Source organism: Crinia signifera, chromosome 6 (genome assembly GCF_055691185.1).
Source record: "Crinia signifera chromosome 6, ASM5569118v1, whole genome shotgun sequence".
Taxonomy (NCBI): domain Eukaryota; kingdom Metazoa; phylum Chordata; class Amphibia; order Anura; family Myobatrachidae; genus Crinia; species Crinia signifera.
In genome coordinates, this window is record NC_139222.1 from 122,147,184 (window position 1) to 122,173,032 (window position 25,849).

The 25,849-nt window shown below is 44.0% G+C and overlaps 2 protein-coding genes across 3 annotated transcripts in view; one reads left to right on the forward strand and one right to left on the reverse strand.

Moving 5' to 3' along the window:
• Positions 1-154: 154 nt before the first annotated feature.
• On the forward strand, positions 155-2,641 carry LOC146008080 (uncharacterized). The gene is made up of 2 exons (XM_083147003.1): positions 155-763; positions 1,638-2,641. The coding sequence occupies exons 1-2, from the start codon at positions 350-352 to the stop codon at positions 2,526-2,528; spliced, it is 1,305 nt and encodes a 434-aa protein (XP_083003129.1). The 5' UTR covers positions 155-349; the 3' UTR covers positions 2,529-2,641.
• Positions 2,642-9,107: 6,466 nt separating this feature from the next.
• Positions 9,108-25,849, reverse strand: part of OSER1 (oxidative stress responsive serine rich 1) — a 36,481-nt gene continuing 19,739 nt past the window's right edge. For both annotated transcript variants that reach the window (XM_083147005.1, XM_083147004.1), the window contains 3 exons: positions 15,410-15,533; positions 11,490-11,603; positions 9,108-10,625 (listed from right to left, as the gene is read on the reverse strand). In XM_083147005.1, coding sequence (XP_083003131.1) covers positions 9,938-10,625; positions 11,490-11,603; positions 15,410-15,486 — 879 coding nt within the window. In that variant the 5' untranslated portion in view covers positions 15,487-15,533 and the 3' untranslated portion in view covers positions 9,108-9,937. The remainder of the gene's footprint in view (positions 10,626-11,489; positions 11,604-15,409; positions 15,534-25,849) is intronic.

The window sequence follows — 25,849 nt, forward strand, 5'->3', positions numbered from 1 at the left end:
TGTTGTACACACTGCACCCCTTGTGTATGTAGCTGCCGCTGCCCACCAATGTTGTACACACTGCACCCCTTGTGTATGTAGCTGCTGCTGCCCACCAATGTTGTACACACTGCACCCCTTGTGTATGTAGCTGCCGCTGCCCACCAATGTTGTACACACTGCACCCCTTGTGTATGTAGCTGCTGCTGCCCACCAAACACCTCATTTATTGCGAACATCCAAAATACTAAAACTGAACTGAAGTAACAGCAATATAACATTTATTTAGTAAGCAAAAGCATGATATGGTGTACAACTACATATTTTTGTGAAAACTAACCAGAAAACATAACTTTTTAATTACAGAGACATGACCAGTGAACGGGAGCGGGAGTTCCTTACAGGCTTTTTTGCGATCTATCAGGAACACGAATGCCTATGGAAGGTCAAATCCCGCGACTATGCAAACAAAAATAAGAAAGACCTCGCTATAAAGCACCTCGTGACCTACAGCCTCCAATTCCACGAGGAAGCCTGCCCAAAATGGGTGCGCCGTAAAATCCAGAATGTGCGCACAGTCTTTCTAAAGGAGCACAAGAAAATTGCTGCATCGCGGTCTTCAGGTGCTGGTGCCCAGGACGTGTACCTAACCAATCTGTGGTACTACGACCAATTAAAATTCGTCCTAGAACAGGATCCAGAGCGCCCATCAAGAATGCTTTTGGTCGAGGAGGTGCCAACAGATGATACAGAAGATAATGGGGATAATTCAGCCAGTGATTTGGTAAGTTGACTGCAACAAAAGCCCACAATTCACAACTCTATTAGTGTAGGCACTCCTCCTGCCATGGCACTGCACCAACACCATTAAAATATGCCAAGTACTGCTCGCGGACAGCTTTAGCCCGTGCACTCCCTGTCTCATGGAGGGCAGGTGCTCCAACAGAGGCAATATTCGACACTTCCTCTGGTTGATTGGGATCATCGACCATGTTGATGGCAGTTTGTTGTTGCATTGCTTTGCGTCGCAAGTAGTTGTGCAACACACAACATGCCAGCACAACCCAGTCGATTTTATCAATCCGCAAGTTAATTGCCGTGTGTAGCACACGGAAGCGGTTGCTCAGAATCCCAAAAGTGTTCTCAACAACACGCCTAGCCCTCGACAGTCTATAATTAAAGATTCGCTGTTGAGGTGTCAGCCCCCTTTGAGCATATGGCTTCAACAGATGTTCGTGTAGAGCAAATGCTTCATCAGCCACAAAAACATAATTTAAGCCATGTTTGGTATCAGGCACAGTTGGCAACCTTAGCCTATTAGACATCATGCGCTCATAAAACTCAGTTCTTTTAAAGGATCCCCCATCCGAAGCGCGTCCATTTTTCCCAACATCCACAAAAATAAATTCATAGTTTGCATTTACCACCGCCATCAGTACAATACTGAAGTATCCTTTATAATTGAAATAATAAGATCCTGAGTGTGCAGGCGGTGTGATGCGAATGTGCTTCCCATCTATTGCTCCCCCGCAGTTTGGAAAGTTCCAACGCCGATCAAACTCGTTGGCAATTAAAGTCCAGTCCTCTGTGCTGGATGGAAACTGTGAACACATCAAAAAATGAAAAAGAGATTAATATAATTTTTGTACTTTCAACAGGCTTCCACACCGGATCTGGAACAACTCGCATCCCCTGTTCTCTCCAGCCCTACCGAAACATCCACAGGCGTCGCCTCCAATGCTGGAAGTGATAGCTCAACTACCAGAAGAAGGTACAGACGTCAGGATGCAACGGCCAAATCGACTACTGATCAAAATGCAGTTCTACTACAGAAAGTCGAGCAAGTTTTAAACAAGGAACCCGATTATTTTGCGAATTTTGCAACTCATGTTGGTGGTGCATTACGCAAGATGGATCCTGACCAACAGGTTGAATTCGAACGAATTGTATATGATTTGCTGTACCGTGGCAGGAACAAACGCCTCAAACCAGAAACAGGTGTTTGCGATTACACTATGCCTCCCCCTAGTGTAGGCCACCCAAGGTCATACCTAACCCCTCCAAACATTGGTGAACCTCCATGTGCGGTGCTGAACGCCACGCCTGTTCACCATGACCCCAGTATAACATACCAAGCCAGTGCTGGAATGGTCGCCTCCAGATTACACATAAGTAGCCCACCCCCCACCTATCCCCGTACAGTGACGCCCACCGGCCCAGACCTGCATGAACCAGGTAGAACATACCAGTCCAATGCAGGAATGGTCAATGCCCCATTCCACATGACTAGCCCACCCCCCACCTATCCCCGTACAGTGACGCCCACCGGCCCAGACCTGCATGACCCAGGTAAAACATACCAGTCCAATGCAGGAATGGTCACTGCTCCATTCCACATGACTAGCCCACCCCCCACCTATCCCCGCACAGTGATGGCCAGGCCAGAGCAGAATCAACCTGCAAACTCATTTCCCTCGACCTCATTTGACGTCATCTATAGTGCATTGCAGGACTGCAATGATGACGGCAAAAATGTGGTTCAACTGTAACATTTTTGTGGTTTCCACTAATGGCTTCAATATGATACTTCATGGGTCCTCAAACTGCGGCCCTCCTGATGTTGTGAAACTTCAAATCCCAGCATGCCTTGTCACAGTTTTAACACTCCCTTAAAGCAAAACTGTGGCAAGGCATGCTGGGATTTGTAGTTTCACAACATCTGTAGGGCTGCAGTTTGTTGACCCATGTGATACTTGAATACCACCATCCATCTTTGATTAAACATTCAGCTTCCCTTTCATAGTTAATGATGTGTGATGCAGTGCTTGTTGCACTGGTGGTCTATTGTTTTGTCTCTCGTGTTTGGGACACATTTGTCTCGGTTGCTTGCTACGCACCACACTATTTAACATCAACTCCATACCTTCTTCGATAGTGTGTGAATGAAAATGGAGGTCCTTAACATTTTTCACATACATGGCTCTCTTTTAATTTATTTTGCCACTTAAAAATCATGTGACATGTTTTATTTTATTCTTGATAATCCAAAAGCAGCAATATGTTTTGCGTAATGTGCACCGGTGTACAAATTAAAATAAAAAAAAAGTTTGGCACCTGAGTATATTGTATGTGTTATTTACGCTTACCTTAAAGTACTGAGACTTCAGGATTTCCACAATAGCCTGGCAAGTTTCAGGGATAATCCTCCCCAATGCCTGAGGTGAGATCAGGGAGCCAAACTTCAGATCAGCCAGGGATCTTCCTGTGGCAAGGTACCTCAGGGTGACGACCAGTCTCTCCTCCGCAGAAATTGCCGCCCTCATATTAGTGCTCTCTTTCTGGATGATCGGAGTGACCAGACGTAGCAATTCCTGAAACGTGTCCTCATCCATTCGCAGAAAATTCCGGTAGTCACAGGGGTGGGTACCTCGGATCTCCACCAGGAGAGACATGTGGGACTGAGTGTCCCTCCTCAGTAGCCATTCCTTGGTCCAACAGGATCTCGCCTGCCTCCTCCTTCGGGCTGGATCCCTACGTTTCAGCATGAGATATGCGTAGCACAACGCAAGCTGGTATTGATAGGAATCCATAATGTGAGCAAAACAGGCCAAAATCACACTTTGCTAGCAAAAGCACTGCAGTAGCTGGATAAATCCAGTCTCTCCAACAACAATACTGCTGTGAGGTAGAATGGAGGATGCTTGTCTACCCTGTTAAGTCACACCCATTATTCCGCCCATTATTTATAATTCAAAGGACACTAGATCAATCGTCTGTGTTTTAAGAGAAACGACCAACGATATCGACTCGCTAACGATCGGTCGTTTGTCCCAAATCGTTAGGTGAATCGTTTCACTTTGTCATGAAATCGTTGGTTCAGGAGTTCAGACCGAATCGTTAGCGAGATCGAATCGTTGGACACATCTATCCATGTATACCCACCTTTACAGTGATCATTATAGATCTTGTCTGGGTGGTGTTCTTACTCTACATACTCAATTTGATTGTATGATAAAAAAAAAAAATGTTTTGATATTCTAATCTTGGTTAAAAGATCCGTGTTTTGCTATACCCCTAATTAAGTTGTTATATGAAACGCGTTTGTTACTTTTGTAAAGAAATGGATATAATACACAATGGATCCTGCAACTTACTTGAATATACGCTGATAATGGATATATGAAGTCATTGATCCTGTGATGATTGGCCTTAAAATATTTTATTGTAATAGTATTGCTGGGCGGTACTTCTTATTTAAGGTTCTAGCACACTCAAATAATTTTCTAGCCAATAACACTCTGCCCCCTACTAGTGGGGCCTCCACAATCCAAATTTACCCACAATAGTGTTATAGGGCGCCCTAAAGTAGTAATGGGTAATTTCGGTCTCTCCTTACTTCATAAATCCAGACAGAAATTTTTATACATAAAAACATTAAAATACAAATTTAAAACAAGTCTTTCATGTCAATTTCTTGTTATAGATGTCATATGTCCCCGACGCGTTTCATCCCAATACGAGACTATCAGGGGTGTAAATGTTTATACAAATCTTTAATGGATGTTTTAAAGGGTTCTTCTGGTAATGTTTAGACTTCCTTAATTTGCTTAAAGGCTTGATGGGTAGCTCAATCAATAATGGATCTACCACCTATTGGATGAAACCAATAGGTGGTAGGAACTTGTATTCAAAATTAATGGTGTGTTTCCTTTGTTTTTCTCAATACTGGTATCTAATTTGTACTCTTCCCAATTTGGTTATGGTGACCCTATTTAGCCAACAATGTTACACACACATGGGGTCCAAAAAAGATTAAAACAAAATAGGAGATGGAACTCGATCGATCCTGCAATGTGCAAAAAGTTATCTTGTTCTTTAGGTGGCTTTAGAGCAGGGCAAAAAAATTGACCACTTCTGGTAGGTAGGTGCAAGTATGCTTATCAGAGTCCAGATCACTTGCAACTTGGACTCTGATGAGGACACTTGCACCTTGCTGGTCTCCAACTATTAGTTAAAGAAGTGTTCCAACATTCCTTACCTGAAATGGTTAAAAATTATATAAGACCTGATTGCTCATGTGCAAAGTTGCAGATGACTGAGAGAAGTTATGTAGGTTAAAGGATGGTTATTGCGCTCAACCTATGGTTTGAGGCGCTGCCAAAAGAAGGGGGATTCCCCAGCCCCCTGGGATATACTCAAATACTGTGCGATTTGGCGCTGCCTGCCTGAAGGGTAATGCTAGCAAATCAAATAGATGTATATAAGATAAAGAAAGGTGCATAAAAGGATTTAATAGTAAAAATAGTGCATGCAAAACAAACTTGATTATTGGGCAAATATATGTATATGTTATGTCTGAATTGACAATTCTTAGTCCATATATTGCAGATGTTATAAGGGGGGTACTGTGGTGAGAGGGGCTGGCGTCCCGTCCCCTCTCAGTGCACAGGTCCCTCTCAACACTCACAGTTCTTGGGGTAAAGTCTTTTCCGTATGTCCCACGTAGCTACTCGGTCCCACGATGCCACTCTTCTGGTGGAGTAGGATGTCTCTAGATGTACGCTTGTGTTCAGCGGGGTTTGTGGAAAGTACACTGGGGTTTGTGCACGGAATGGGTTTCACCTGGAAGGCTGCTAGCTACCACGGCGGAAGACTCGCAAGGCTCCTGGCGGGGAGTTCCTACGTTCGCCGCTCGTTATAACCCAGACCTTTCTTTCTGGTGTCCCCAGATCCGGCCTCCCAGGCGGCTGTGTCCCGGCGTTCTCCGGCCTTCTCACTCCGTCTGCGGGGCGCCAATGGATGACGTCACCGTCAGATGGGGAGCTGGACGTCGGGATGCCGCGGTTTCAGCCTCAACTGTGCTCGTACACGCTGCGGCCCCTGGTTACAGGCTGGTGCCGGCTTGTCGATGATGGCTTTAGGGTGCGATGTATTATAATGGGTGAGTGGATACCAACGCGTTTCGGCTCTCTTCGGAGCCTTTTTCAAGGATGTCAGTGCCGGTGTCAGGACTGTCTTTAAATTCAGTGACCCTCCTCCTGATTGGTTGCGGGTTCTGGATGCTTATTGGTTCATCAGTGTTGACTCTGGCACGAGGGAGGGGCCAGGTATGGAGGTCAGTTCCTGAGGGTACTATTTCATTGGTCAGAGGTTTGAAATGGTGATTGGCTTCAGATCCCTGGCCCCGGTAAGTAGGCGGGGTCAGGTACACAGTTCATATCAGTGAGTATTGGACTACGTATTTTTGATGCTGATACTAATGTCCAGTTCTGTGTTATAGATAAATGGGCAGACAATGTATACCTTATGCAGCAATAGCCTGATGGCATATGCACTTAAATACATGTATAAGGATGATGGTAATCGTGATATGAGGTAGAGGCAATACTACTATTCTATGGAGTCCTAGATTGCTCCATTATTCGTTGATGATAGACAAGGGATATTGTGATATTTATAATGCTGCTACATTGAAATCTATATTTAACCCCTTAGGCTCCAATGTTTTCAGGGTGAATATCCACTTAAGCTCTTCTTTGTCTAATTTCTTGCTGAAATTGCCCCCCCTCCAGTTTTGGTCTAATTGGGTAATAATGAGGAAAGTTAGGTCCTTGGGATTCTGTCCATGTGTGAGTCCGAAATGGTTAGATAGGCTATGCTGTTCATAACCCTTCTTGATATTCCGAATATGCTCTGCTAATCTAATCTTGAAGGGCCTGATCGTGCGACCCACATACTGTAGACCGCACGTACAGGCCAACAGGTAGATGACTCCTTTGTGGTGACAGGTCAACTCTTGTTTGATATGGAATGATTGTCCTGTGATATTGGACTTAAAGGTGTCGGTTTTCTTCTCCATTCTAGCACATGTTTTGCACCCCATGCAATCGCCACACCTGGAAAAGCCAGGGGTGCCCTTTATCAGTGTGGTCTGTGTTAACCTGCCGGGTGGGATATGGTTCCTAACCAGTGTGTTCTTGATGTCAGGGGCCTTCCTGTAGACTACCTTCGGTCTCTCCGGTAGAATGTCTCCTAATATCCTGTCCTTACACAAAGACAAAGAAGAGCTTAAGTGGATATTAGACAAAGAAGAGCTTAAGTGGATATTCACCCTGAAAACATTGGAGCCTAAGGGGTTAAATATAGATTTCAATGTAGCAGCATTATAAATATCACAATATCCCTTGTCTATCATCAACGAATAATGGAGCAATCTAGGACTCCATAGAATAGTAGTATTGCCTCTACCTCATATCACGATTACCATCATCCTTATACATGTATTTAAGTGCATATGCCATCAGGCTATTGCTGCATAAGGTATACATTGTCTGCCCATTTATCTATAACACAGAACTGGACATTAGTATCAGCATCAAAAATACGTAGTCCAATACTCACTGATATGAACTGTGTACCTGACCCCGCCTACTTACCGGGGCCAGGGATCTGAAGCCAATCACCATTTCAAACCTCTGACCAATGAAATAGTACCCTCAGGAACTGACCTCCATACCTGGCCCCTCCCTCGTGCCAGAGTCAACACTGATGAACCAATAAGCATCCAGAACCCGCAACCAATCAGGAGGAGGGTCACTGAATTTAAAGACAGTCCTGACACCGGCACTGACATCCTTGAAAAAGGCTCCGAAGAGAGCCGAAACGCGTTGGTATCCACTCACCCATTATAATACATCGCACCCTAAAGCCATCATCGACAAGCCGGCACCAGCCTGTAACCAGGGGCCGCAGCGTGTACGAGCACAGTTGAGGCTGAAACCGCGGCATCCCGACGTCCAGCTCCCCATCTGACGGTGACGTCATCCATTGGCGCCCCGCAGACGGAGTGAGAAGGCCGGAGAACGCCGGGACACAGCCGCCTGGGAGGCCGGATCTGGGGACACCAGAAAGAAAGGTCTGGGTTATAACGAGCGGCGAACGTAGGAACTCCCCGCCAGGAGCCTTGCGAGTCTTCCGCCGTGGTAGCTAGCAGCCTTCCAGGTGAAACCCATTCCGTGCACAAACCCCAGTGTACTTTCCACAAACCCCGCTGAACACAAGCGTACATCTAGAGACATCCCACTCCACCAGAAGAGTGGCATCGTGGGACCGAGTAGCTACGTGGGACATACGGAAAAGACTTTACCCCAAGAACTGTGAGTGTTGAGAGGGACCTGTGCACTGAGAGGGGACGGGACGCCAGCCCCTCTCACCACAGTACCCCCCTTATAACATCTGCAATATATGGACTAAGAATTGTCAATTCAGACATAACATATACATATATTTGCCCAATAATCAAGTTTGTTTTGCATGCACTATTTTTACTATTAAATCCTTTTATGCACCTTTCTTTATCTTATATACATCTATTTGATTTGCTAGCATTACCCTTCAGGCAGGCAGCGCCAAATCGCACAGTATTTGACTGAGAGAAGTTAGCCGCTGTCCAGAAAAAAAAAGTAAAACACACCCAGTGCAAATCTGCAAGTGAATTGCAAAATTATCACTATCCAGTATTGTGTCACACATCCATACACAATACCCGAACCATTGAATGATTTTTCCAGTCTGTGCAAGTGTAAGTCTGACCCTTCCACAGCTCCGCAACAGAGACAGGCTGATCAAGGCCAGTGATGACGTCACACACCCTCCCTTAAAATGTCTGGGACACCTGCGTTTCCCCTGACACTGCCAGAAAAGGTCAGGTTTCCACCCCCAAATGAGACTTCCTGTCCATCAAATCGGGAGGGAAATGCGATGATATTTTCATTTATTTTGTCTCCTGCATGCGCAGTCGCTCCATAATCCAACAGATTGCAAATAAGCAATCAACTCTGAATCAGGCCCATAACTGCTTACCTGATAAGTGATCATAGAAATATTTTAGATATTGAATGAGAACTTAATCTCAGATTCAGCATCACCCTGTCCCTTTGAATGGTTGTAATTTTGCGGTCCACTAATACACGATAAAACCTCACATCATTCAATCTTCACTATCAAACTGAAATATGAAATTGTAACAGAGCTAATAAAGTTGGATTAAAGAGCAAAATAAAAAAAATAAAAACAGGAGAAAAACTTAGAATAAATTAAACAAATAAGAAAATCACCATCACGAGACATTTAAACTTTGTTATTTTACTGAATGTTTATTCGGCTAACATGAATCTACTGTGTTTTAGCTTCAAGCTCCAGAACATTTCAATACACTGGCTGAAAAGATCACTGCAACTGGGGAAACAGTCTAATTTTATAAATTATTCTCACTTTACAATGCAGAATCTAATGTCTCTATGTTTTTAAACACAAAAAGTTAATCTACCATGACCAACATTCATGTAACACTGCAAGAACATAATGATTTTCCCATGAAGCCATCTCAAAATAGCATCTGGACAACATTGCATGGAAATGGTTCCATTTCTTCCCCCACTGTGGTTCTATTTAGAGCATTTTGGAGACTGTTGCATATTTCAGACCTGGAAATAGCCCGCAAAACAGAGCGGGCTATAGCAGAGGATCATTCATTACTACACTCCACTACAATCCACGCCAGCGTGATTAATGGGTAGCAGCTGCTTGCATGCAACTTCATGACTGGCTAGCGACATACAGGTAGAAGAGTCTTGTACGGACACAGAATGCGGCCACTTATTTAGGAGTATGATTAATAGTTAAAGCACAGTTAACATTACTGAATAAATCCGATTTAGAGCCTTTTTTTCATAGCATCTTAATGGGTGTAGAGATTAGCCCTGAAAACTCATACAACACAACATTTATTTAAGTTGCATGATTGCTGGTAGTTAATTTGGGGAGTGAAGCTTTTTCACCGTTGTGATTTAGTAACATTGTGGTGACAACTGGAAATTCAAAGACCAGAGAGCTTGTCAATGACCAACATGCGGTTTATTTCCACCCATGCCTCTCTGAGTTTGTGTGAAACAGCAAGTCAGGTGTACATCATTTCTGCCATGTGTGACATTTTCTTTGGAATATACAGATAGTATTCCATGTATCCAGCAAGATCTTCTATGGTTACATCGTCAACTGATGCTCTGGCTTGTTCTGAGCAGGAGCGTGGAGACCCAGAAGCACCACTGCCCACTGTTTGAGTTCTGTTTTGTAAAGGTGGAGAGGATTCCTCCTTCACACTCTTCTCACATTCTGTTAGCATGTCCCGCAAGCCTGAAAAGGAGTACACTTCCATGTTTTGCCAGTTATCGCACTGGCAGTCACTGCCTTTGCAAGTACATTTTGCATCTGTGCTAAGCTCAGATACAGAGTGAAAATCCGAGGGAAGGCTAGCCTGTAAGCTTGCTCTGGGCTCCAAGGAAACTGAAGAATTTATCTTCCCCAATTGGGAAGAGGTCTCTGATGCAGGTTCCTCCGAGGGCTTCAGGCCAAATCTCATGTAGCCATTGACACCAAGAGAAGAAGTGCTAGGTGGATCACTTGCAGCTGATCGGCTGATAGAGACACTTCCATCTACAGCATCGCAAAGGCTCTTGTGCTTTAGTTGGGAGCTACAAGTGGTCTTTGTGCTGCAGTGTGTAAACTTTGGTGGATGCAGTACTGGGGATTTAGAGCGTCTTCTTCGTGGTGTTCTTCCAGCTCCTCTTGTAGTTTTTCTTGTTGATCTACAAAAAAAAAAGGAGGGAACAAATAAGCAAGTAATGACAGAAGTGTTATGGAGTATGCTGAGGCTTCATAAATAAATGTTAATGGATTACTGAGCAAGTCATCACATATATTCTAATGTGGTTTACAGGGGATGCCAACCGAGCAGCACTTCTCTAACTTCCATTAAAAGTGGTTTATGGACAACTATTGTGATGGCGCAATAGTCCCAGATCTATCATGAGTCATCTGCCATTACTGAAGCAAAAAAAAACACAGGATGGCCAGGTATAAGAGATGGCATATTGCAAAAATGATTTTCAGAACTCAAGGTGCCCATACACGTTACAATATTGTATACAATATCGCATCTCATCTCGGTTTTGCGATGAGATCTAATTCAAGAAGTATGTGCAGCACATACTTTTTGTACTAGATCGCATCTCATCGCCAAACCGAGCTGCGATGAGATGCGATATTGTATACAATAATTGTAACGTGTATGGGCACCTTCAGGTGTAGATATATTAAGCTTGGTAAAGTGATAAAATGTCTGGTTTTTATTATCAGCTGCTACCTGTCATTTTTCAAACCAAGCCTGTAACTTCACAGTTAAGAGCTGATTGGACGGTGATAAAAAGACAGACAGTTTATCACTTTACTGAGCTTAATAAATCTATACCTCAGTTCTAATTATAGCAGGGCAGTTATAGATTTAAAAAAAAAAAAAACACGTTGACCTAAAACCATGTTGACCTTGTCCCATATCGACCTTCAACCATGTCTACCTAAGTTGGGTCGACAATACTACCGTATCCCGTGACAAGTAACAGTGCTAACCACTGTACTATGAGGAAGTTAAACAAAATCACTGAAATCCTTACCCATGCCAGCTATCCTTATGGGGGCCCAAAACTTTAGCCTTTGTGTCTTCTAAAGTAGCTCTTCCACATGTTCTCGTATTGCAGCCATCAACTGCACACAAGGCCGCTGTACACCTAGAACACAAGCCACAGGTTTATACTAGAGAATCCCCAGGTAGCCAAGGTTCATTCATTTTTATGTATTCTTGAAAGTATCTTTAGGTCTTCAACTTCTTATCCACGTATAATATCAATATTATGTGTTTTATCACTGATACTACACAAAGTTGCTCTATAGATCAGAGCTCAAGCTATTTGGCAGGAAAGGGTCAGCAAGATCAGAAAGACGTGCGTTCATGGATGAAAATAGATAAAATTCCCACTGGTTTAGGGTCAACAGTTACATATTGTGGAAAGTGCAGACAAGCAGGCGAGAATGTTTAAGGTTTGGGGGGGGGGGGGGGGGTATTTAGCTCTGGGGTGGTTAGATTTAGGAAGTGTGGCACAGGGGTTATGGTTAGGCTGCTTGACCGCCCAGATACTGTATGTTATGCGTGTTTGCATATAGACATTATATAAAAATAAGAATTTAGACAAATTCTTCATTAAAAGCAGGGTTTTGTACTAAAAAATAAATCAAAGGGCAGTATTCAATGAGAAAAGTTCTCCGTGTTTTGTGGAGAATTTGTGCTTTGTTCACCTTGGACGGAGCATTTTGCTCTCCAAAAGCGAGCAACCCTATTCAATGTGAAATATTCTCCGTCTTTCTAAGTGATTTTCTCCATGTCTCTCCGTGTAGCAATTCTCCATCTTTTGATGGGGAGCTGGAATGTGAACTTTTAAACTAAAAGGTTTTTTTTTTTAATTTTGGTGTCAAAAAATCAGTTTTTTTTTTCTGTGAAGGGGCATGTTATTTTTATTCATGTGCTTATAGCACATGAATATATATTTAATTTGAAAAAATAAATATTTTTAAATTTTTTTTTTTTTTTTTACACAGTGCAGCCAGCAGGGGGCCGGAGCGCTCGAGCCGCTCATTACATATTCATATATTCACTGCACCCGATCGTTAATATGCACGATCGGGTGCAGTGAATACTGGGTCCCCCGCTGGCTATAGGGGGGGGGCAGCCTGTGCTGCCTGGGTCTCGGAGAGCCCCCCTCATCTCCACATTCCTCTGGAGCAGCCAGGGAGACTAATCTCTCTGGCTGCTTCCGTCCCCCGGCTCCCTGAAAGCTCCCTGCCGCGGACGCTCGTCCGCTGCAGGGGTTAAGACTCGCCGCGAGTCTTAACCACATTGAATAGAGGGAGCAGGAGTGGCAGCGAGCCCTCCGGAACACGGAGAGTGCATGGAGAGCGAAATAAAACGCTCTCCATGCACGGAGAACTTGGTCATTGAATACTGCCCATAGAAAAAGCACATAAAAACAATAAAATTGCTTCTGATAAAAAACACATAAAGAAGATGCTTATCTTTGGAGGATGAGGTAGGTTCTGCATGCATGCACACACACACCAATCCAAAAACACAAAAGGGAAATGTACATTATCGGATGTATCCTAGGAGTGCCGTAGACAAATAAGGATATCGCGATAAATGACAAATGGTTATAATCATTTTATCCAATAACCAAAAAAGGACCCATGATCACCGATGAAATGCGTCATAGAATGTCCTGGCAGCTGCTTGGATTATGCTTCACGGTTTTAGGCATGCAAAGCATTATACCTGATAACAGTTGGTATCAAGACTAATAGGCCAGCCCCCGGCAAACCCATTAGCAGTTGTGAAGAACCAATGTTTGGAATGTTCTTGATAACATAAGGGGACGAGTATAACTGTAAAAAAGGCTGGTAACGCAGAAGGTTTACAGTTGTGATGCCCACAAGAACATAGTTTGTAATGTTCTTGCCAACATTATGACTGCCTGTCAGAGGACTCTATAAAGAGTGTATCTAACAATTAAAGAGGAAGGAGGCTAGGTACGACTTAGACTATAAACACTGTCTACAAATGATACTATGTCCCACGTCTTGACTGATTAGAGTTACTGATTAAATGCACCTTTGAGATAAAGCCCACTGCACAAAATGGCTGCACACTAGGCAGAACATAAAAAAATAAATCCTTCACTGCTCATTCTGCCTAGGAAGAGAGCATGAAATCTATCTGTGGGCGAAATACAATATAGAATACCTGACTCATACCAGCTCCCAACATAGAAGGAAGCTGAATAGAAAGAGCATCAGTCTGTCTGCGTGTACAAATATTCCATGTACTATCCTTGCCAATGGAAGAATGGATACTGGAGATACTTAGCATATAAAAAAGTTTACATCAGAAGCAATAGGTACTGTTTAATAACAATATAAAAGGTCTCCATTAACTTAAAAAAAAAAAAAAAATTGAATTTGCATACTGGAGAACTTTGGATGTACAGAAGTAATACGAGAAAAAAAAAGGAGACTTAGGGGGTATATTTATAATGTGTGGTACAAACACAGGAGGCAGGATGTAATAAGTCTTGAAAAGTGATAAACCACCAGCCAATCAGCTCCTGTTCTCAGAAAAAACATTGGTCCCCTGATAAGCCGCACTTATCGTGGCTCTGGAGGCTGCCTATCGGAGATTATACTTTATGTGCTGCGGTACCTGTAACAATCCCTGGTAAGTGCTACATAATCGGGAATAATGGAATGCGCTGCAGAGAAATATCTAGTTGCAGTAACAACTCAATTGAATACCAGTCTACATTTACTAGGTCCCTTTCCATTGATTTATATCAATGCAAATATATGTTAATTGAGAAGGACCTTCAGGGCCTGAACACATTTACTATCAGATGATTTTTAATCTTCAAATTTAAATGTTAGAAAATGTATGACTAAGCCCTGGAAGTACATTATCAACTTAAATTGATTTGAAATAGATGAAAAACAATATTTAGTAAATATACTGGAGGGAGAGAAATGATAGCGATGTAGGGGCATTTTATAACCGATCTCACTAGGTTACTTAGAAAATGCCGCTACATCGATACACGTGTAGAGGCCATAGTGATAGCAATGCGTGGCCCCGTGCAAGGGCATAACTGCCATAGGTGCAAGGGGTGCAGCTGCTATGGGGCCCAGAGCTGCAGGGGGCCCATCTTTACTGTCTAAGTAATATGTTTTACATACATTTATCACCATCAGTTGCTAAATAGGGGCCCTTACAAACTTTTGCTATGGGGCCCACAAATATCTAGGTACACCTCTGGCCCCGCGTGCTGCTATCGCCCGGCGATTAAGATCCAGCATGCTAGACCTTAATCGGTTGGGCAAGTGCTCTAACCAGAAAACACTGGCCCTGATAGATTGCTCAGCACACAGTGCTGACACTTCACTGTAAGCTGAGCGAGCTAGTATCACTCATAATGCTCAGCACATCTCCCTGTGTGTAGGCCCCTTAAAAGTAAAATATGCATTTGAGGGATATATCAAGAGAAAAGGGTGTTTTACCATCAAACACTTTGCAGGCAATATTTTATCTTTACATCCATGTCAATAAAAATATTAAATCATTTTATAAAAGAATGGCCAGTGACTTCTCAGGGAAGCATTTAAAACAATGTTAACGCACCTTTAAATAACTTATTTGATCACTCGTTACGTACGGAGTAGCCATAAAAACCTTACTGCTGGAAAGCAGAATTACCCAGAAGCAGCAAGTAAAAGCCGCAGCTGGAAGTCTGTTTGAATCAATAGGACAATGTGATTATTACCCATCTTTAGTATTGTAATACATAGCATAGTCTTGCCTTTCTATTGGGCTTTAGTAATCGCTACAGCAGCGAATAGATAATTATGTAATAATAATAATACTAATAATAATGAGCAGGCTGGAAAAGCCTTTAATCATATGAAGTACAATACCAGACCGGAACTCTAGGCAGCTTACCCTTCAGCATCTACACGCAGCTTTTTAAATGCACTCTGAAGATTTTCTTCATCCCCGTCTTTAACTTCTGACTCCATCACTGACTTGTGCAGGCAGATGTGAAAGCAAGAACTGTAGTTGAAATCTAGAATAAAACACCAGGATAATTGTTAGAAAACAAAGGCATCTCTATTTTTATGTAGACTGTCAAGTACTAAAAATAAAGCGTCTTAATAGCTTTCATCCTTGGACCACAGAAGACCAGAAACAATACCCCAATTTAATGAAGAGATCGGTGTCCTCGTCTACGATGTGTAACAATAGAGGTCTTGTAAGGTGAATTACGCCAGTAGCAGACAATTGCCTTTTCACAAACGACTGCCCAGTTTGCTTTGAAACATGCCATTAGCTTGAAATATTTTAAAAGGGGTTGTCCACCATTGGTTTAAATTGAAATGCACCATTTACAGCAGAGAATAACTAAATGTGTAATAACTAAATAGACACTTGTCAATCTTCCTTGCCAAATGCAAAGTCTAGTGGACTAGCTTGTCCCACACTTAGGTAATCAGATTATTGGGGATTTTTAATTCTTTATGCTTGTGCAATCTCTGGCCTAGAGTGACAGAAGATCGGGGATGCAATTTAATGGTTTTGTGGTTTTTTTTTTTTTTTTTTAAAGAGACTGATTGCACCCAGAAGCACCAGGTTTTGCTGAGCATTACCTGAAAAGGGCCATTTGGGAGCCCAAGCAAGACATTTGCCCATTTCTTCTCACCAGCACCCTCCTATATGTTCCTTGCACAAATTTCTGCAAGAGCTTTTAACCATAGTTACAAGGGGAAAAACAAACAAAAAAAACACACACACACGACAAACATTACTGGGTTCATACCTGTACACAGTGGCAAAGCATGCTGGGATGTGTAGTTTCATAACAGCTGGAGAGCCACAGTTTGACCTGGCCGGCCATATTACAATAACTGTAAAGTCTTCCCATATAGCATAAATTGGAATTTGTGGAAGCTGGAAGTTGCTAATTGGAATGTGAGGCTGTATAGTCCAACAGTCCTTTGTTCTGAATTACCATCAATTACCCCACACAGCCTGCTACCATTCACCGGCAATGCCCCCAGCAAGTGCTCAAATAAAAAACATTTGCAAGCAATAAAGATGCCTAAATGGTGATATTCTTATTTTTCTAAGTGACATGTACATAAAGCTATTCATCTGGGATATCTATTTTAAACAAATAAATACTAGGGTCACTTCCAATATTATATTGTATAAATACAGATAAAAATATTGCGCAAGGAGGTATTTGTTAAATAGCAAAAAGCTCAATATATCCATGTTCTATCAATAACCCATAGCAGAATATTATTTACCAGCGTATCTTATAGACTGTTTACTTCCGAGGGGCCAAATAGCACATTGGTAGGAAATATTGTTCTCCTACAACTGGATGTAAAAGTCAGGCTGCCCCTCTTACACAGTGGACTATGGCCCTTATTCAGATCTGATTGCAGTACAAATTTGTTCTCAAAATGGGTAAAACCATGTGCACTGCAGGTGGGGCAGATGTAACATGTGCAGAGAGAGTTAGATTTGGGTGGGGTGTGTTGAAACTTAAATCTAAGTTGCAGTGTAAAAATAAAGCAGCCAGTATTTACCCTGCACAGAAACAAAATACCTCACTCAAATCCAACTCTCTTTGCACATGTTACATCTACCCCACCTGCAGTGGACAAGGTGTTGCACATGTTGAGAACAAATTTGTACTGCGATCGGATCTGAATAAGGGGCCTATTGGTTTACTTTTATTCAAGATTGAATTAGGCCTCCTCAGTCATGGTTTTCTATTTGTAACATTTACTTGTTTATATTAAACTTATGAGCTTACGGGGGGGGGGGGGGGGTATCTTAATACACCCAACTAAAACATTGGGAAAGAAAAACAGAAGTTTTACTTTTTTTCCTGAGGTTTCACCTTTTAATTTTCATAAAAAGACCCGCTTCACAATAAAATAGGTAGGTTTGGTAAAACCGGTGTCTTTGAATGCCCAAGTTTCACTTTTTTTTGAGGAGGGAGGGAATTAGGCTTTACCCACCTGAGGCAGCCGAAAAAAAATCATAGATAAGCCGCACTTGTGCTGGGCTAATTAGATAGCGAGTATTAGGCTCGCTCTGTCGTATCGCCAATTGAAGGTCATGGGATATTGCATTAAGTATGTGAGTATCCATGCATGTGTACAAGATTTACAAACCATTGCTTTTTCCAAGGAGAATTCATATTATCAGAAACAGGCATTGCATTTGCATTCGGAAACCTTGACCAAGCTTCACAGTCAGGCTACGCACCCATGACATTGTTCCATCATTGCTTCCGGAAACACCCATTTCACTTTATGTTAGATTTGCTGGACATTTTCATTTTGTTGATTTTGTGCATGTACAGATGGAGCAGGTCCCATCCTGACAGGGGATGGTGCTGGCGACGCCAGCCGCCAGCGCCATATAGATGGCGAGAAGGGGACGCACGCGTCCCCTTCCGATGGCGCTTCCATCCGCTCCCCCGCCGGCTTGTCGGCGGTAACCCGGGGTCCCCGCCGCCTGCCCGCACCCCCCCCCCCTAACCCTGTCCGTCTCCCTGAGGCGGAGACGGACAGTGTTTCCGGCGCCCCGCGCGTCTCAGTCTGATGGATGGCGAGGCTGCTGGCGGATCGCCAGTGGGGACGTTCTGGCGATCCGCCAGCCAGGAGGATGTAGCCTGCCCCATCTGTAAGTACTATTGTGTTTGGATATGTAGATTGTGGAAGCTGAACAAAAATGATATTAATGAATTGAATCTGAATACTACTTGTTTAGGTAATCTACAGATACAGAACAAGGTGAAAAGAAGTTACAAATCTGTCAGAGCTGTAACTTAAATAATACAGAGGAAACCTATTTCTCTTCATCTTCCCTTGGTATCTAATCCACAGATTCAGGATGGTAATGCACAACATCCATATACTTTGTGGCAACGTCATGGGATTGCTAACTTGGGACACTTTGTCAATGAAGAGTCTAATAAACCATTAACATTTGCACAAGCTGTTGACCAATCTCCCAATTTTCCAGTCTTTCCCATTGGCGTTTCTCCAAGCCCAACATGTGGTTGGTCTCTCCAGGGGTGCTCTCCCCAAAGGACTATACTAATCCATTGGATACTCTCCTGAGATGGGAAAAATGCCCCTTTAAGGCAATCTCTGTCCATTATTCATTCCTTCACACCACTCTTCAACAGGATAGCCGATGTACCAGGCATAATGGAGAGATTGCCTTCCTTCGCGAACTACAAAAAATATTTTTGAAAACTCTGGAATATTCCATTAATTTGGTTCCTGCTGTCTATGTAGAATTGTTCCTTAATGTGTTACACAGGACGTATTTGTCACCGCATTGTCGGTATTTGATGGGCTTGCTTACTGACCACTTATGTCTTCGATGTGGTTCCTAGGGGGCTGAGTTATTTCATGGTTTATATAAAAATGTCCTGAGATACGGGGCTTCTGGACTCAGGTGTGGAGATACATCACACAGCATTTGGTATCTTTTGTTACTGACCTCAGAGTGGGCAATATTTGGAATTATACCTGAAGGTACTCGTGTGACACAGGGGGTCCGCAAATTGTTGATTATTGTGTCCACAGTTGCTAAGAAATATATTTTACAGTTTTGGCTGCCTCCCACAGCCCCTCCATTCTCTCTTTTTTCTCAATAAATTACATCATATTTTCAAAATGGAGTGGTTAGAGGCATCTTTGCAGAAAGATATATTCACTCAAAACTTAACATGTGGGAAATTTTAATTGATACTCAACCCCATGCTCAAGGTATCAGATACATGACGCTATGATATAGGTATTTGTCTCTTCTCCCTTTATATACTATGTCTTTTTGTTCAAAGACTCTTTGCCCTATCACTGCATTGGTAGAATATACCTTGGTGTTTTGACAGATTATGGGGGGTATTTAATCTAGTATCACGGCTGTCGATCCCTGCCGACAGCCGTGATCCTGGCCCGTTTGCGGTCAGCCCGACAGCTGAACGACAGGCGGGATTCAATGTCGCGCCTGCCGATTGGCGCAAAGGGGTCGTGGCCGCGAAAACGGCAGAACAGGCCCGACAGCTTCTAAAGTCGGGCCCGTTTTGCTGTGATCCCGCTTCAATGCTAAACACAGCATTGAATAGGGAGCCCCCGCTATTCCCCCCGTCGGAAATAGCGGCGGCACATTGAATACCCCCTATGTGTTTATATATTGTATTCTATGCACAAAATATTTGTATTTTGTAAGGTTTCTTTTTACGCTTCCATAAAAGAAAAGTTTATAAAACATTTTTTTTTTTTTATTATAATCCAGGGGTCAATTGAATTTAGCAGGATGTGCTGCTGAAACGCTCTGATGTTGAGCAGCACGCATATAGGCTGGATCTGATGCATCAGCGGTGGATGTCTACTTACTACATTATAGCAATCAAGAGTCTGCCAGCCGCATGCTGATTGCAAAAGATCCATACGAAAGAGGCATAACATCTCTGTCTGCACCCTGCTAAAGATCAATTAAGCTGGCCGACAGTCCTGTGAGACTGTATGGTTGCCTTTGGGCCAAGTGACAGGATCACGTCAAATACTGACAACATATGACTATGCATAAAAATGGCACATGCATTCTTGAATTCACATTGCTAAACTAACATCAAGCACAACAGAAAGCTCAGTCACAGTGACTCACTGCTATAAGAACACATACCACTTTCATTAAGTCAGTCAAGTTGCCCTTACGTAATGGTGACAAGACATGATAGTAAGGTTCTACTCCAATTGCTGGATAATGTATTATACAGTAATATCTTGCAGTCCAAGCCACAGGCAACCAAACACACACGTATAGATACAAAACTATGATCCTGCATCTAGCGGTGGCAAGAACTCTGAACGGTCTGAGAGATGACTGAAGTTGACTGACAGTAATGTACGATTGCTTATGAGAGAATACAACATGCAATAAGACATGAGATGTGCTGGTCCTGCTGGTGGGGGTTATACAATTATTTTCAGTCTAAAATCAATTATACCCCATTTGTTTCAGATAAATACATAGGGTCCGGGATAAGTTCTGACCTGTGTGTTAAGGATTTTGTTTTGAGTAACTGGAATTTTACACTACGAGGGTGTTAGAGTATTCAACTAATTTAGTTTTTAATTTAGTTTTAATTTTTATGCATACGTGAAAATTGCGGAACTGATTTGATCCCAGACTAATCAATCGCATCCATTTTCACCGGTATTAAGGGCATTCTCCACCAATGAAAAATGCCGCAAAAAGTCACGAAAACAGATGTAATTTCTCAAGCAGAGCGGAGTGGCAAAAACATGTGGATAAGCAAGTAATTTGCCGATCCAGGTATTTTCACAACTTCAGAATTATTCCCCCAAAAATCGTCCCTTCAACTGAATTGGGTGAATTCCCATTTGCCTTAAAATACGGCGAAAAGTACCTACTTTTCACCTTGGTGAAAATTCGGACCCAACTGAACATCCTTTTAGAACTGCTCATGTTTTACACTGGGTGGTGACAAAGTTATGCATTTTATACTGCTAAAATTTGAGCGTTCCTTATTTCTGCATTGTGTTATATACCCTGAAATGGCCCATCTACAGAATAGCGAACTCTACAAGCAGATTTGCCAGTATCCTCAGACACAATAGACAGGGGCTGGCTGGCAACTTTTGGCCTAGGGGGCATCCACAAGCAAGTGGCCCTGGGGTTGAAGTACAGTATGTACACACGGTGTGATTTGGAGGCCGCCAATATTAACTCGATACTGGCTGACGCCGGGGTGCTGGCATTGGCTGGCAGGGGGAAGAGGGACAGCGTCCGGGAAGCGGTCGCCCTCCTTTCGATCTAGTAGAAATAGATTGTGCTGCACAGTCTATTTCTACTTTCAATTCCAATGCTGCGTTGCTGCCATCTGGATTGAATGTGGCCGAACAGTGTGATTTCTCTTTCAATGGTCCTGGTGACACAGCTTCACATTGGGATGTAGGAGGGTCCGCAGGAGCCAGGCACCTATCCTAAAGCTTTTGGAGGGTAGGCTCCTCCCCTACTGCATCCCAGATTCCTCAGTTCGTGTTAGGTGCCCACTGGAGTGGGTGCTATTCTAAAGGGCTGCCGGAGCAGCCGAAGGAGTAGAGCTAGTTAGGGTTTTTATTATTTTATTAACTTTTACACTAGCTAGGTAGGCACAGTGTGAGGATTCTCATTAGTGAATCCTCACACTGCTAGCGCAGCAGGAGCTGACAGAAGCGCGTCCTGTCAGCTCACTGTGCACGAGGGAGACGCTGTCTGGCCTCCCTGTGCAGCGCTTACAGCTTCTTTTAAGAAGCTGCCTGGGCTCCGGAGCGCTCTGAAACCGGCTTCACGCTAGGTGGGGATCATGGGGGACAGGCGCTCCGTGATGGCGGCGGCCATTTTATGCGGAGCTTACACACTGAGCTCCTGATATGAGAGGACAGCAGTGTTGTTACAGGCATGTTCCGAGTGGTCCCCAGCTGAGGGGGAGATACTGGAACAAGGAGATCCTACAATGGGAGCGGCTGTCTGGGGGTAGTTGGCGCCAAAAGTCACAGTCCCCGCAGCAGCAGGGACTTGGTCCCTTCCCTCACTCTGTTTTGGCGCCATTCAGAACGCTTGCAGCGGAGCTGAGCTGGCTTACAGATCCTGACAGAGTGATTGTATTTCCTGGGCATCGCTTTCCCCATTCTGAAGACTACAGAAAGCTAAGTGAACTGAGTATATTGGTTCTGTATATAATGTTTGTACATTTAATGCTGGGACTGTGTTAATTGAGAACATCAGGTCTGAGCAACAACCTGTGGTCTTGGGGGAGGGAGCCTCAAATGCATTGAGCGCTTGCAGTGGTTGTACACTGAGAATTGTCCCTGAGGGGGGCTTATGTATTTATATGCGCTGCTGTGAAACCCATGGGGAGTGAACTCCAGAGGGTAGTACATCGGAACTTGCATGGGCCAAGCCCTAGGCAGGTCTGAAAATGCTTTGGTGCATTACTGGACAGGCAGAGTGATGGCTGGTAACTTCCCTAGACCATTGCCATTCTCTCAGCAGTCCCCTAGCTCTGTGCCTCGGACCCAGACAGATCCTGATTTATTACTGGTCATGCAGGATACTGCTATGGGAATCAGCAGGTTTAAATTACTTGTTGCACAAGTTTTATGGTTATTCTGTGGGGACACCTAAAAGGTCTTATTCAGGGCCATTATTAGCTGCTGATGAGGTAGGAGACTACACAGAACTAAACCAGGGTGATATTTCTGAAGAGTCCTCAGCCTCAGGGGTAGAGGATTTTATTACTGCTGTTAAACAGGCATTAAATTTGTCTGTGAAGGATAAACTCCTGCAAAGGTTGTTTTTTATGAGACAGCGTAAAGATTCTGATATCTCCCTGCAAAGGGGCCTAAAAAACCCCTGATAAAAGGCTTCAGATACTTAAAAGATTTCTAAGCCTGTACCCCATGCCTGAGGCGCATGCTGACCTCTGGAAAAAAGTCCCAGTGGTAGATGCTTCTGTGGCACGTGTATCAAGACCTCAGGTGGAGCCACTGTGCTACCAGTACAAGGGGTAGCAGCGTTTAAGGACCCCGCAGACTAAAAGCTGGAGGGTAACCTCAAAGCATTATTTTAAGGGGTGGGATACACCCTACGCCCTCTGATGATTTCAGCCTGGGTCTCTAAGGCCATGATCGTGTGGGCCAGAAATTTGTGCACTATTTTACACGCTGACCCTTGTGTGTTATTGCTTGCAGAGAAGCTTAAAAACGGCTGCAGAGCATGTATTGGAGTCTGAGAGGAAGCTCTCAAAATGGCTGCCAGAGTTTCCACAGTGTCTGTAAATGCCAGGAGAGTGCTCTGGCTTAAGGCTTGGGAGGCAGATAATGTGTCTAAGAAAGCCTTAGAGACAATAGCTTTTAAAGGAAAGCTGTTATTTGCTTCTGAACTGGAAGAGATTATTAAGCAGGCCACAGGTGGCAAAAGTAGTTTCCTGCCAGTCCCTGCAGCCAAGCAGACATCAAGGTTTCTGCTTTCAGGCCAGCCTTGCGGCCCTCCCTTAGAGGAGGTGCGTCTTTCTGAGGGCAGCCCTTCAGGGGAAAGGTCCTAAAGTCTAAATTTGGTTCCTTTCAAAAATAAGAAACCAAACACAAAGGAGAGGACAAACCATCTGCATGACTGCCAAGGGTTTTGCCCGGCGGTGGTCTAGATGGGGGAACATCTGACAATGTTCAAAGACGCATGGGCATTGTTAGACCGGGATTCTTGGGTGTTAGAAATTATAACCCAGGGTTACAGAATTCCCTTCAAGGGTCTTCTTCCAAGAAGATTCATTCCCACGCCAATACCAAAAGGGGCTCGGCTCCGTACAGCTCCCTTGGGAGCGGCTCATTCTTTTTTAGAGAAGGGTGTGGTGATCCCGGTCCCCAGAGCGGAATGGAAAAAAGGCTTTTATTCCACTGTGTCGGGTGTCCAAACCAGACGGGTCTTTCAGACCGATTCTCAATTTAAAGTCGTTAATTATCCATTTGTGGGTAGACCATTTCAAAATGGAGTCTCTATGGTCAGTGCTGTGAAGCCTGGACCAGGGAGAATTTTTGGCGTTCATGGATGTCCAGGACGCGTACCTTCATGTTCCTGTTCACCCAGGACATCAGGCCCTATTGAGATAGGAGACCATACACTTGCAATTCCAGGCGTTGCACTTCGGCCTGGCCTCAGCGCCAAGGGTATTCACCGAGATAATGTCTGTAATGGCGGCTGTGCTTCGACTGAGGGGAAACACCGTGATCCCATATTTGGACGACCTGCTGTTCAGAGCGGAGTCAGCAGACATGTTGAAGAGTCACTTGGCAAAAGCCATTGGGTTTTTGGCAGGCTCACGGCTTGTTTTTAAACTTACAAAAGTCTCAGTTGGTGCCGTCACAGAGACTCCAATTCTTGGGGGTCATTCGGGTTACCCATCTACATCGGGTATTTTTACTGGAGGCAAAGGCCAGGGATCTGGTTGCCTTAGTCCAGGAGATTCTCAGCTCTCGGAGCACATCAGTATGGAGGTGCCTCAAGCTGCTGGGGAAGATGGTGGCGTCTTTCGAGACGCGGCAGTTTGCCAGGTTCCACTCTCGGGTGTTCCAGTGGAATATTTTGAAGGCTTGGTCAGGAATCACACAGACCATGAAATCTGAACAGATAGTGCTGTCTTCGGAAACTCGAGCCTCCCTGAAATGGTGGACAGACGTGGACTCCCTTCAGTGGGGTTGGTCACTGCAGTCCTGGAGCTGGCTGGTAGTCACTACCGACGCCAGTCTCAGGGGCTGGGGGGGCAGTAGTCTTGGACCTGCCTCTGCAGAGTTTGTGGACTCCATAGGAATCTGCCTTACCGATCAGTATCTTGAAACTGAGAGCTGTGTGGAAAGTGTTTTCTCTAGCGGGAGACAGGTTGCAGAGGCTCCCTTTAAGGATTCAGACCGACAACGCCACAGCTGTGGCTTATCTGAACCACCAGGGAGGCACACGCAGCAAGCTGGCTATGTGGGAGGTGTCCCGAATCTTCTTGTGGGCGGAACAGAATGTTCCAGCATTATCAGCAATATTTATACCAGGAATGGAGAATATAGAGGCCGACTTCCTGAGCAGGAAGGAGCTGATGGAAGGGAAATGGAGCCTGAACCCACAAGTATTCCACCAGATTACATGGAGGTGGGGAACCTTGGAGGGGGACCTGATGGCATCCAGATTCATCCATCAGGTATCCAGGTTTTATGCCAGGATGAGAGATCCACTGGCAGAAGCGGTGGATGCCATGTCTATCCCCTGGGAGGGGAATTTTCTTTATGTTTTTCCACCAGTTCCAATGCTGGCAAGAGTGTTGAAAAAGATACAGGCCCTGACAATTCCAGTAATTTTAGTGGCCCCAGATTGGCCAAGGAGGTCCTAGTACTCGAGGCTTCAGAAATTCTCTGTGGACTCATGGCGTCTACCTCTGAGGTCAGACCGTCTAAGACAAGGACCGTTTAACTATCTGGATTCAGCTTGATTAATTTTGATGGCCTGGCAGTTGAAACCGCCATTTTGAGGAATATAGGATTCTCAGAGGTGGTGGTTAACACGATGATTAAAGCCAGAGAGTCTTCTAAAAATTATTATAGGGTCTGGAAGACCTATATTCGATGGTGTGAAAGATAGAAATCACACACATCCCGATTTAAAGTGGCTAAAATTGTTGGAGTTTTTTACAGAATGGACTTTCCTCTGGGTTAAGCCTTCAGTAACTCAAAGTACATATCTCGGTCTTGTCAATTTCTTTCCGAAGAAGGGTTGCATTAATACTGGAAGTCAGACCTTCCT